Below are 13,710 nucleotides of genomic sequence, written 5' to 3' on the forward strand. Positions count from 1 at the left end.
TGATCAATACCATGATCTTAAGAGAGTGAATCAGATTTTATATCCAATTAAAGCACAATTTAGATTGCAGGAGTCTATTTAAATGGTACACTCCACCAGGAACCAGAGGGGTTTTTTCCATTTGATAATAGGAAATTCTGCAAAAGAACACTGACTTTATAAACTGAATCCTATAACCAACATGTCTCAACAGGTTACAGCCTGAAGCAGGTGTTTCTATTTATGTTTGAACTTCCTCTGGCACCCAAAAATTGTCTGCAGAGATTCAGTTTCTTACATGGAGAACAAAAGGCTCCAGTTACAGAAAACCACAGCATCCACAATGCATCAATTTTCAGATCTGTAAAGCTTTCTAAACTGCTTGCACCATGCTCTCTTTGCACTCAGGACCAACTGTGAACTTTTTAAAGTAAACCAAAACTCAAGCTGTCTTGGAACAGGGAAAACAATAAAGGATAAAGGTTTTTGGCAGCATTGATTTAGTGACTTGAAGGGGAAAAAGCCAGCGGGTCAGTTCAGCACACTGGAAGGACTGAAAGCCAAAGCTCCCAACATCACTGCCCAGCCACAGCATGTGTAACAGTTACCTTAAATATTTCATTTACTCCCCCAGTAATATGCCTCAAGAATTAGCCCTAATCTGCACACAAAACAGACTACATAGCTGCCAAAAGACTGGCCCTGAATATACTTCCCCAGGCATTCTTCACACTCAGGCCAGAAAACTGTCTGTTATCACCAAGGAGGATGCCTTGTCATCCTCTTTTTCAAGGCTATTCATGCGCAGACAAGATAAATAACTCGGGACAACAGCTTGTTCATCAAAGATATTTATCTCTCACTCATCTCCCAAAGGCCCCTTAATCTTCCTAAGACTCCATGAATCTCCTCACATGACTCAAATCTGCAAAGACAGTGGTCAAGGAGTGATGGAGACCAATGGCAACAGCAGCCTTCCCCACCCCCCGTGCTCGCTGTTTAAGGACAGGAAGCCACTGGCACCCAGCACTACACTGGAATATCTGTGTTTGACTTCATATTGCCTATTTCAGCTTTACTCCCCTTTAAAGCAATTCAAGACAGCTGCATGGTTTGGAGGCTGCCTTCAGCAAAGACTAATCTCTCTCTGGCAAACATGCTCAGGGGAAGAGCTACAAACTTAGCTTATCCACTACCAGTGACGAACACCATACCCAAATAATCCCATAAACCATCACTGGGGCTATAAATAACCAACCAGTGGCACTACTTCGCATGCAGGATCCCAAGGGCTAGCAAGACAAAAATATCTGCACAGACTGCATTTCAGCATTTCATTGTATACCTGCTAATTAAGAAACAAGAGGCTTCAAGCTTCACATAGTATTTGAAGTCTTGTAATGACCTTTCCAGCACTCTTTATTTGGACACCTCTGGGGTTTTTTTTTTTATCAGCTATGTTCTCAGGAAGTTCAAAAAAAGAAAACTTCTCTTTTTTAAGCTATTTAAGTTATACCCAGATGCACCATCCAGATCTGAATATGCTAGCTAAGAATCCTGATGTCCAAATACATACGTAAATAGAAATTATAATTATAAAATACATGTAAGTTTATCCATATGATTATAAATAAGTAAAAACAAATAGCAATGGAATCACTTATGCTTCACGCAGATAAAAGTTTCTATGTGCAGGCCATAACAAACAGGACTTTGAAGCACTTTAACTTAAGTCAGGTAAATCCACTTTTGGAGTACCATAACTACAGTTAATTGTTTTGGGTGAACAGTAAATCAGAAAATTCCTAATTATCATGTATTTCTTTAGCAGCAAAACCTAATTCCTAGCAGAATTAGTGCATCTGTGACACTCTGGTTATGTGAAGTTCTTACAGTACAAAGCTACCACTGCTGCCCCAATTTTCAACAGAGAATTGCAGATAAGACAGTCACACAGCTGCAGAACAGGTTTTACTCAAGCAGTTAGGAACACATCCTTTGTCTCCAAATACAGAAGGGACATGGAATTTGTCAGCCTTCCATTTCTGGATTTAATGTAGCACTGGAATGGAACCATTGACAGAAAAATGCTGTCAAAAGGTTACGAACAGTGCAAGACCAGATAAATCCCTTGTTTCAAGAGTTCTCCAACTTAAGGTACTGTAAAACAAAGCTGAATGAGAGCATAAAAATGATGTAGGCAAAAAAACCTATTCCCATCTCATCCAGATGCCACTGAATAGATATGCTTCAAGATAAAAACAGCCAGCTTCTTAGAATACCTTACTTTGTGCTTAGACAATTCATTTTCTTCATAAAACTCATATCCTCTCCTTAAGCCCCAGCAGTATTTAGAAACTTAATTCTCAGTTTTCCTCTGCCATACTACTTTCTTGCCTATTATCAGCTTGAGTTTCTGGACTAGTAGAAGAAAACAGTAAGGACTAAAAAACAAAACACAAAAAACCCCAAACCAACTTTTTATTAACCTTTAAAAGCTATTCTGAGAAAGTACTTCCATCTTTCTTATGGGACTGTTCAATGAAGCTTGTCTTGCATTTATATCAGACATTGTCAGAAGACCGTAACTCCATAAGGCAAAACAAAAAATACCAAATATAAGAAAAAAGCCACAATGATAAAATTTAAAGAAAGTATGTGTAGGCTCCAATTCCATCATTCTCCCTGCCTCCCCATCAAAGACAATTCAAGGAATAAGTATAGTCTGCATAAATTGAATAAGCAGCAGAACAACTTCTTTTCAACAACCACAGAGTCTGTTTCTGTACATTGAACTTAAACAAGAAAACAATTTCCAAAAATACAGTTGTACTTTAAGAAATACTCATTAGATACACTTTTAAAATTCTATCTATTTTCTATTCTTTTCAACAGGTATTCATAATAATTGTCTTTAATTAGTATTACCAAGTCACATCTCATTTGATAAAATATTTGATACCCAGAATTTTACCCACAATTCATTTTCAAATCAAAACCAGCGATGTAATTGTATTACTAAGAGCAGCTACACTTGAATTTGAGAGAGAAAAAGAAAGCAAAAAACTAGACAGAATTGGGCCAGAATTTTAATCTACAACCTACAGTAATGTCAGAGCTGTCCAGGCTAAGAATGAAAGAGCAAAGAGTCAGGAAAGCTGAAGATAAATCTTTACAAGGCAAAGCATGAAAATACTACCTTAGAAAGAAAGCTCACACACACAATACAGCCAAAGAGAGCTGAATGAATATTTTGGAATGCTGTTCACTTCATTACTACAATCTTCATGAGAAACAAGCCAAGAAAACTCACCATAGGCTGTCCTGGTTCAGAAAACTTAACTTTAATATCCTGCAGATGTTTCAAGATAGGTTCATCATATTCCTAAGCAAAAAAGAAGTAAAATCCAATTCAGCAGGCAATATTTAGAACAACAGCCTCTTACCAAGCAAAAACCAAAGTCTGTAACTAATTCAACAATTTCAGCTGAAGTAAAGATCTGGATCTAAATTTCTTAATCATAGCTGCAAACACTATGTGCCAAATTCTCAATCATTAGGCCTTGTCTTCAGTAAACAATGCTGCCAGGATGTATTACTGAAAATACAGTAACTTCATTCAGGGTATTTAATGCCAGTGAGATTCACAGGAAGACACACTCCAGGGAATTCCTCTTTAACAGCATTAAAAGCAATTAATACAAGTGCAGGCATAACTACCTAAGCTATTTAACATTAATTCAACCAATCCATGGGTATTCCTATAACATCCTTGCAAAAATAATCCGTTATGGACTAAACTAAAAATGCTTGTCCATCATTAGCCTTTCAAGCATCTTCAGGGATTCCAAAGACTCAGCAGATTTGGTGTATCACACATATTCCACGAGAATCGATTGACTACTAATGGGAAAAGCAGCAATTAATTTAACACAACAGAAGTTGCTCATTTCAGAGCAGAAACTTACTTGTACTAATTCACTTAGCATATCTACATTCCTAAAGATAGTAAACCAGAAGTCTGGAATTCCTTTGACATTTGTCTCTTCTGCTTTTTCGTCTATTACCACTGCATTTTTCAGGTCTCCCTGGGAAAGAAATACAGAAACAGCCAAGAAATTAAATTGTGACTTTTTAGTATATTCAATAAACAGAGACAGAAGTATAAAACAATTGCCATCTCTGAAACTGTGCTTAAGGAACATTTGAAATCTACTTTTTTTGCCTCTGTAAATCAAGTTAAGAGATACAAGATTTATTTACGCAACTAAACATATACACATTTAATTTGGATTTACTTTCAATTCATTTGAAATTCTTCTATATGAAGACTAAGTAGATCAAGTGTCTGCTTCACTGATTTGACAAACAAATAATTAAAACACTTTCTATCTTTCTATAAAGAGAAAAAAATATAAATGCCTATTTTTCTATTAATCGCCTTTCTGTAGCTCCAGAAGCCATCTACAGCATTTAATCTAAAAATTTAAAATTTAACACTGCCCTCTGAAATGCTGTTTCAGCTTCCCAATTTTGCAGAATACTTGTAAAGTTGTCTTTCATGGGTATTTTTCATTATTATGCTGAGTCCGATTATTACTCTTTTGGGAAATAGGATGCCCTCCACATAACTCATGTCAAATGTTATAAAACAGAAGAATGACTCAGTCATTTCTCAATCCCAAACAACCCTGGAAATTGGGAGTGTCAATTAGTTGTATTGCACCTTTCCTTTTACACCACTAGATAGCAGCAGATATTTAAGATGGTTTTGGCAGTTACTTGGGTTATGACGAGCCAAGAATATGAAGCTGCAGTTTACTTCCCATCCAGACATTTTTCTGGTTTTATTGTGTGGAATTTGGCCTGTCAATGCTGTATTTACACAGAGCCTAAGGAACGGTTTTTTCTCATGCACATGGAGTACTGTGTCATGCTAAATCTCAGGAGATCAGTAAAAACAAAGAGAACAATTCACTTTGAATACAGAACAGCATCCAAAAAAAAAAAAAAAAAAAACAAAAAAAACCAACACAAAAAACCAGAAGAAATCAGGCTAAGGAAAAAGCAAAGAAAACCTGACAGAATGGCAAACAGTTTTCTAAGTAGGTCGCTTTCCTGAGACAAAGCCTGAGCACACATCTCCAGAAATGATGCTGGGAAAGTAACAGGCAGCCTACAGACTATATTATGCCTCCTAAATCTAGACAGCTCCTACTCAATAGACAAGTAGGAATCCACCAGCCAGCACACATTATATTAGCTCTGTGACTGTGTGCCAAGTGTCTCACCTGTATTCATGAAAATGAAAGCTAATGATGTCCCCCAAAATAATGGGGACAGGCAGAGAAACAACCAGCCTTTTATTATCTTGGGGTTTCATGTAGCACTGGAATGGAACCCATTAGCAGGAAGATGCTGTTAACAGGTTACGAACAGTGCCAACAAAGGCAACTCCTCGATTCCCTCAAGCCACAGATTTTTTGAAAAAAGACTGAACTAAAAGTTTAGAAGCTTTCACTGGACATAACAGTGTCTTCATCACAAGAACGTATCACTGACACAAAAGTTAAGTCTTTCAATGGCAAGAACAGGAATTTAACTCTGACAACCTGATATATCCATAGTTTATGACCCAGCTTGTACTCACAGCCAGTTTTTCTTCTTCCTCATTTTCACTGTGCCATTCTGACTCTGCATCTGTGGGTTCAGCTTCCCCATTAATAAACTCTCTTCTCTGTGTTAAAAAAAACAAAGAATGTAATTGAAGATGCGAAACTATGTATATGCAACCAGAACTGACAGGAACAAAGAAAAATTATATACATAGTTTTCCCACCTTATCAAAAAGAGGTTGATAGAGTGCTGCATATTTTCTCTCTAAATCATGTACTTCTTCATAGAATTTAGCTTCTATATGGGCGCATTTCACCTGGAGCTTTTTCAAGGCATCAATTCTTCTTATCACTGCTTTTGGAAAACTAAAAACCAACATTATTTAAGGTTTAAAGTTAGTTGCCTCACCATTATTTCACATATTACTGCAAAATAAGCTGCTTACAACTATGTGCAATTTTTAAATAAAAGGCTTATGTCAAATATACATGTTTCTCCAAAACCTATTTCAAAAAGTTGAAAGAATCCTCTCCTACCCAAGTTGTTCTCAAAGGTGTTATCTTCTGTTCCATTTCCTGGGACCACTACCCTCCCCGTGTAGTTCAGAGATCAGAAATGAATACCTTTGTTTACACCTAAACTCTGAGACTAGATTTGTGTTGATCCATCTATGAAAACTAAGAACTGTGCATTCTACAGGGAAAGCTTTGAATCACAGGTCACACTCTGAAAGAACACACTGCCCATCTGCACTTTAGATTATCGAACACTTAGATGCAGTTATGTAAAAAGAACGCTTGATAGAACTTATGTTTTTTCTAAAAAGAGGTCTACAGCCAGCTATTCTCAGTCAAGAAATAAAAGCATAAGTATTTATTAAAGGCAATATTTAAGTCTACTTTACAGTCAATATAAAACTAAGCTTCAAACTAGGGATATACAGGTCCTGAACTTTCCATTACATCCTGGACAGCAATCTTACAGAAATCACCAATCAATGCAGCACATGCCCTGTCAGAGTAAGGGTCAGAGAGGGAAACAAAGGAGGGGAAGGGAGTTATTCCTATCCAAAACAATAATGGCCACAGAAAATACTGAACTGCACAAAATTTTGTTTGCAAGTTTGCATAAGCTAAAACTTCACTCTTCCTTCCAAAAGTAAGCCACTGTGAATCATGGGTTAAGTAAACCATTTTTCTTAGTGAATCATTTATTCTAATTTCCTACCTCAATTACACAGTAATAATATTCTATTATGCTTTCAGTCTTGCAAGAATTTTATCATGCTCAGTACTTACGTTTCAATGTAACTTGAAGGAGTAAGTGATGTGTTGTCAAGACGTTCCTGAAGAGCTGCAAGGACCTGTGGATTTTGCATCACTTGGTCTGCCAGCTTTTCTATGAAGACAGAAAACCACATTCAAACAAATTTGCATAGATTTATAGCACGTTTCTCATACTGTGTCTTACAGCAGTCACAGTAAAAATACTCATTATTTTCACACTTCAAATAACACCACTGTAGTTAACTAATAACACAAACAATTACTTCAGGACCAGATTTCAGGAATATAAAGTTGGATAATGATAGAAAAAGCATTTTTCTCTTTGCAAATCTATCTGTTGCCTTTACAAGCAAGTAGTACATTGCCAACACAAGCAAATTTCCTGTTTTCCCTTTATGTGAGAAAGTGCAAACCGGAGTTTCTCTATCCTCCCTCTATATTAGCTGTACCTTAAAACCCACATATAAATTTGCAAGAGGAGAACCACTGAATTCCACTTCCAAGACATGTCTTCCAGTTAGCGTGACTCCCGAAAACCCTGCCAGCTACTTTGTGTACTGGACAATAAAGCAGCATAGCACTGTAACCTTGGCAACTACTGATTTTTTACATCATTATGATTTTACAATCTGTAAGACTCCCCAGTCATCACAACACTTCACAGAAGACTATTTTTCAGGAGGTCAAATCTAAAATGCTTCTGGTTAGGAGTTAAAAAACCCTTACTAATAACCACACATGGTGTCATGGTGGGAAGACCTTTGCTTTCCACATCTTTCCCTTCTTTCTCAGTGCTCTTCTCCCCAGACATTAAGAGGCAGATAAATTGCATAGAACTAACATTGTGAAGCTTTTATATGCCTGTGTGTTGCTTTGTTTTTCTCATTTATTTGGGGTTTTGTTGTTGTTTTTTATCAATCCAACTTGACTGTAAGAAGTATTCAATGGTGCCTAACAGTTCTCATGTGATTTCCAATTGCCAGTTACAAAGCATTTCTTTAAAAAAATAGAAATAGGTAATGAAGGAGACCTAAAGAACATCCAGTGACCACATTTCGCTATAATTCACAAATTTGAGTATTTGGAGAAACAATGGAACTGTAGCTTTTCTGCACACAGAAGTATTAATTTGAAAAACACTATTCAACAGTCATCTGTAACCTTGCTACTGGAGAACAAAAACTTCCAAGAGGACATATTATAAAGATGCATTTTCTGAGAAACAAGACACTAAAAAACTAGCATCCAAAGAGAACAGTTCATTTTGATAATTATGACAAATACACATTGTTACAAGCCAGCCTTTGCAGGCCTTATTCCAACTGTCTAGTGGGACATTTTGTGCAATGGTAAAGCATCACAGTCACAACACATGCAAAAATACAGCCTTCACTCTGGTTTTGGCTGCAATAAATATGGAAAACATCAGAAAGTGAACAGCCTAAAAACCATTGTTTTGCTTACAGCTGTGAATAAATGTTCAGCTTTAACTGCAAAGGCTTATTCCACTTCTGTAACGTTACCTACTACTATGCATTTCTTACCTTTTTTGTTGCTTGCATTTTTAGCAGCCTCCAGGGAATCTGAAGCAGTATCTTCTGTTTTACTAAAAGAATTCAAAAGGTAACATATTAAAATAGCATCACATTACAAAAATGTTAACATTTAAGAAGAAGTTATTCTGAATTTTCAATTTACTACATACATGTTATATAGACAAGTATGCCAATAAAAGACATATTTATGTCTTCAACCTTGTGAAAACTCAAAGGTTTGGATATGAAACTAGATCTCCAAAGATGAATAGGATGCAATGGCAAGGAAAGGTAAGGCCAAAAAAAAAGAAACAAACCAACCTCAAAACAAAACATAACAAGCCCACAACAAAAACCTTTGAGAGATAAATTCATCTCATTAGGTCAATGGGTGGCCATTCATGTGTATGATTCAGTCTGTGAATCATGTGGCCATTCACTCTGCACAGGAAAATGTTATTATTCACAAATGAGAATATGAGACACTTTTAGTGTGACGAAGAAAAACCTAAGAAAGTACGCAGGTATGAAAGGAAGACGAACAAAGAGATAAAAGCTCTGTTTCCAACTTCTCTAACAAGCTGTTTTGATTAAAAAATTCTCTTCTACTCCAAAAGAGAGTAGAGATGTCCTCCCCATCTCCAGGCCACAACATCTTCCATCACACTTCATGTGCTGGAGGGAGAGGGCCCAGCATGAGTCAACAGCCAGCCAGCTTTCCCTGTGCTCCCTGCCAGTTTAGAGGTCACAAAATGAACACTGGATATTGCTGAAATTAACCCTAACTCACATACAAAACCAGAAGAGATATCACATATACAAATGGGTATTATCAGGTACCGGACAGACCAGCTTATCCAGCACTGCAAGACTCAGAAGAGCAGCAGCGCATACGGATTTGCAGCAGCTGCATAAAAATACTGTATGTTCAAAAAATACTACATAAACTAGAAAAAAAAGGTGCCTTTTGCATGCTTAAATTACACAGATTAGAGAAAGACTGAGGCTCTTCAGTTCTTTAGAGCATTTAGAAAAACATTACCATTTTATTCTTATCCAAGTTTAGTAAGCCACTCTTCACAGGTTAAAACAAAAACAAACAAAAACCTCTCCTGCAGAAGACCAGATATACAGCTGGCTCTAACTACCTTGATTTAATTTCAGGAAAACAGTCCAACATACCTGTTATCTGCCATCTGTGTGCCTGTATCCACCTGCAAGTTGAAAAGTAGTGTTTAAAAATACTTGAACAGTAATTTGTTTACCTCAACAGAAGATGAAAATAGAACAGGTCATTGTTTAAAACCTCAATACAAATTAACAGCTGCTGGTTTTGCTAAGAAATTCATTATGCATAATCCCTCACAGTAAACTAAATAGCTACCACAATACCCAACTCAAACTAAAAAGTTTTTGAACAGTCTGTCAGGTGGTTTAACCCTCCTAGAACTTATTTCTTCTGTTATATACTCCAGATACTAATGCATTTCTGCACAGTCGTGGGTCTTCGGTCTGAAGATAAGTGCCACAGTTTCCTAGATTAGCTCTGCATTCTATCAAAAAAATAAGCCAAAGAGGAAGACAGAAATGTATTATTTTCTAATTCCTTGACAGTATCACAGTAAATAATGAATTTTTCATCTCTGCCTATATAGCATACTTGAGCTATAAACAGTGGAAGTTCAAATGAATTACAATAACTTCCAAATGACTCTTTTATCACCGAAGCAGAAAAATATGTTTCACTTGTCTGTCTAATCAAGGTTATTTTTGTGAGTAGCTGCTTCTGATGCTCTACAATGTGCCTAAAACTGTTGCTAGATAAAGAGGAAAAAAAATATTGAAGAGAAGAAAATTATTCATCAAGAGAAGGGGTTTTGACAGTAGCTAGGAAGGCATAATCCCCTGTATAAAGATTTGCCTTGAATTTATTTATCAGGAGTCAGAAAGCCAAGAGGAAAGAGAGAAGTTAAAATCTCATTATTAACAATGATTGGAACCAAGTTTAGCACAGCTACCCCAACCCCCAGTATCTAAATTAGCTCTCCTGAGAAACCAGAGGGAGCCAGATTGTCTAACTTATTCTGCTGTTCTTTGTTTTCTGGGTTGAAACAGCCAAGCCCGTACATGTATTTGAGTAACACAAATTGGGGGTTTTTACCCCCATTTTAAACAGCTGATCACAAATTCCAATAATCACTCCCTACCATTCAGAAGCACAGGCAGTATTTTCCACTACCAAGCTTTCACGAAAGAAGTCGTTAGTCTGCAAGTCAAATTCAGAACAAAAAGTAGCTTCAATCACTTGTCAAGAGTTGACAGGTCTGATTTCTCTGGTTCTGTGAAGGCCAAACAGTCTGATCTCAGGCCCAGTTTCCAATAGAGGGCTACCAAAGAAGAACCTAAGTGCTAATGCCAACTTGAGCGGCAGCCCAGAGATCGCATGCACTCTCCCATCTGGAAAATGCTGAATCCTGCTCTAAGCTGCAAAAGCAACACTTTCACAACCATTTCAAACAGAGGTGAAAAGCTTTGGTAATTTTTGACAGCACTAACAGCGTACTTCAGGTTATTCCACAGGAAGTTGTTCACATCTCCCAAATAAGCCTAGGAGCCCACCCTACAGTTTAAGCCCAGGAACAAACAAAAGGGGCTTCTGGCAGAGTAGGTGTTCCACCAGCTCAGGCAGATTTACCTCCAAACTCTTCCTCTTGCCCTAAACATAATAAGAGAAAGTGGCAATGCCAGCAATCACCTGCTAGAGCAAAACAGAAGATTTTTACAATGTTACAGGTGAAGAAATAAAGGAGCACAAATGAATCTTTCCTTCCTTGGCAACAGAAGACAGGGGAAAAAAAGATACAATTAAAAAGGTAAAACAGAGCAAATTGGGCTAATATCAGAGCTCAGCCAACAAGTTACATGATCCTAGTCACTATTAGAGGAGGCAACAGCAAGCAACTAAAAATGAGGACTCGCATTACTTAAAAATTATCCTCAAAGACTTGTGGCTTCCAACCTAGGCCCAGAGACAGAGCTAATGGAAAAGACTCTGCTCCACATATAAATTTTTGTGCTCAGCTGGTTGTGCTGTATTTCCTGCAGGGAACTACTTCTCAAGCCTGCTGATGGAAGACAAGATCCTCGTTCGTGTTTGGAAAACATGGAATAATGTTTTAATAGCAGTTGAATTCATCTCCACTGGAACAGACATGAACTGGGCATGTTCTGACAAAAGCCATTCACCCAAGTAACAAGAAACAACAAAAAAAAGAAAAAAGAAAAAAAGACACCATTCCCTGATGCAAATACATACTTCAAGTCTTGTTTCACTCCCTAGAGTTGTGCCTTTGGCAACTGGAAAGTAAAAAGAAGTATATAAATAAAGAAATAGAAGAAACTTCCTTAGAAGACAGCTTGTGATTCCCAGTTGCATTCCAGCTGTCTTGCACTGACTTCAGTGCCACGGAGTCACCAACAAAACTGTTCAAGACAAGCTGGTGAGGGCAGCAGAGGGGAGACAAAGGTAATTTTAGAGATAAAGGGCACACCAGTTGAGGAAGAACAGTACCAAAGCACTGAGCCTTCCTGTCCATCATCTTCGTTACCTTCCAAGCAAGTGAGCTCAGTTTTCAGCCAATAAAGACATGAAAAAGCAACCAGAACCCAAGGAAATAACAGCAGAAGGCATCATTATTATTACCACCAGTAAGAGGACAAATTAGTGCCTCATTTCTTCTGGACAGTTCTCCGTTTTCAAATGACTCATGCAGATGAAGCTTTGGGGATAGAGGAGAGCAGATCAAACCCCTGTCCCGCTGCTGTTGTTGCTACTGCTGCAACTTGTCTGGCACAACTATCAGACACCATCGTCATTTAAAACTGCAGGAAACTGTAAACTCAATGCACACTAGGATAGAAAGAGTGCATTAAAAGGACGATATCCTGAAGAACACAAAGGAAAAATCTAGACACAGGCAAGATGTACTCAGAAGTGTACACAGAATAAATCTTCTCTGCCTTGCACAAACCTTCTAAACACAACTAAAATACAAAACAGGAAACTGAAAGGCTCCCGCCCACAGCTGTTAAGTGTTCTTCGTAACTACAACAAATCAGAAGGGAAAGTTGCAACTTCCGTTTCAGAGGCACTGGGATGTAACCCCGTGGGAAGCCACAAACGTAACAGTCTGATACTTTCTGTAATGATAGTAAGAAGGGATCATAACAAAATAGTTAAGGAAGAAGCTAATTAACCTGTTCGACAAGTCCCGAACATCAGCAATACTTAGGCTCACCTCGGAAGTTTTCTTATAGGAACACTATTTTGTTAAGAGAGGACCTCATAAAAATTTTCCTAGCGATTCTGTTTTCACCTGTAACTCCCACAATCGCTTCTCTACCTTTATATTTTGAAGCTTCGTGAGCAGATGTTACGGGAAGGGAGCCTAGCAAATCCTACGGGCACCAGTATTATGAGTAGTAAACAATCGCAGCAGCAGAGAAAATTTCAAACAAGCCCTCAACTGGGAGGCAAGGAACTCGAAACGCAAACCCGAGCCCCCCGACTCGCCCGCCACGCTGCGGGAACACAACACCGTGGCTGAGGCCAGGCAAACGCATCGCACCCTAGCCAAGCGACGAAAGCCTTGACTCAACCCGAGCACGGCGGCGTGAGAGCGCCGGGGGCACCGCTGGCCACCAAGAGCCCTCCCGCCCGCCTCCTCCCCCGCTCCCCCGGAGGGCGGGGACAGGGCGGGCGCGCTGCCAGGAAAGCGCGGCCATACATGCGGCCGGAACCCCCGCGTTCCCCGCCGCCAGGCATGGAGCAAAGCGGGACCCCTTCCGCGGGCCCGAACTTCTCGAACCGGCCTTAAAAAGGGGCCGCGGCGGGCCGCGCGCAAACCCCTTCGGTTGGGCGGCTGCGGCCGCCGCCGTGCTCCGCCCCTGAGCGGGCCCAGACAGAATCCCCAGTCCCGCGCCGCAGCGGCGGCGCCCGGTTCATTCCGTCCGCCGTCCCCGCCGGGTGCCGGGGACGCAGGGCCCAGAGCCCGGGGCCGCCCGCCCTCACCTGCCCGCGCCCCTCACGCCGCAGAGGCCGCAGCGCCGCCGGGCTCCTCGCAGCCTCCTCGCTCGGGCAGCGCCGCCGCCAACAAAGCCGCGTCCCATTGGCCGCGGCGCCGGCCCCTCCCTCAGCAAGGGCGCCTCTGATTGGCCCCGGCGGCGCCGCGGCCGCCACGCCGCACGCGGGCCATGTTGACTGTCCGGCGGCGCGGCGCTCGGCCAATCAGAGA

At 39.7% G+C, this 13,710-nt stretch overlaps 1 protein-coding gene and 2 non-coding genes across 5 annotated transcripts in view; all 3 read right to left on the bottom strand.

Annotated features, from left to right (window-relative positions):
* Positions 1-13,588, bottom strand: part of NAP1L4 (nucleosome assembly protein 1 like 4) — a 28,280-nt gene extending 14,692 nt beyond the window's left edge. For 2 of the 3 annotated variants that reach the window (XR_005601975.1, XM_039552414.1), the window contains exons 1-8: positions 13,488-13,568; positions 9,599-9,630; positions 8,426-8,487; positions 6,894-6,993; positions 5,819-5,960; positions 5,630-5,716; positions 3,948-4,067; positions 3,293-3,364 (exon numbers count right to left, since the gene is read on the bottom strand). Coding sequence is in view for 2 of the 3 variants with exons in the window: in XM_039552414.1 (XP_039408348.1) it covers positions 3,293-3,364; positions 3,948-4,067; positions 5,630-5,716; positions 5,819-5,960; positions 6,894-6,993; positions 8,426-8,487; positions 9,599-9,612 (597 nt within the window). In the remaining variant the exon portion in view is untranslated. Of the gene's footprint in view, positions 1-3,292; positions 3,365-3,947; positions 4,068-5,629; positions 5,717-5,818; positions 5,961-6,893; positions 6,994-8,425; positions 8,488-9,598; positions 9,631-13,487 lie in introns of all 3 variants that reach the window. The other variant, XM_039552415.1, reaches the window with a different exon arrangement.
* LOC120410170 lies at positions 1,976-2,095 on the bottom strand. Its single transcript, XR_005602128.1, has one exon. It is a non-coding gene; the product is annotated as a small nucleolar RNA SNORA54 (small nucleolar RNA).
* On the bottom strand, positions 5,296-5,423 carry LOC120410171. The gene has a single exon (XR_005602129.1). It is a non-coding gene; the product is annotated as a small nucleolar RNA SNORA54 (small nucleolar RNA).
* Positions 13,589-13,710: the final 122 nt, after the last annotated feature.

Source organism: Corvus cornix, chromosome 5, assembly GCF_000738735.6.
Source record: "Corvus cornix cornix isolate S_Up_H32 chromosome 5, ASM73873v5, whole genome shotgun sequence".
Taxonomy (NCBI): domain Eukaryota; kingdom Metazoa; phylum Chordata; class Aves; order Passeriformes; family Corvidae; genus Corvus; species Corvus cornix.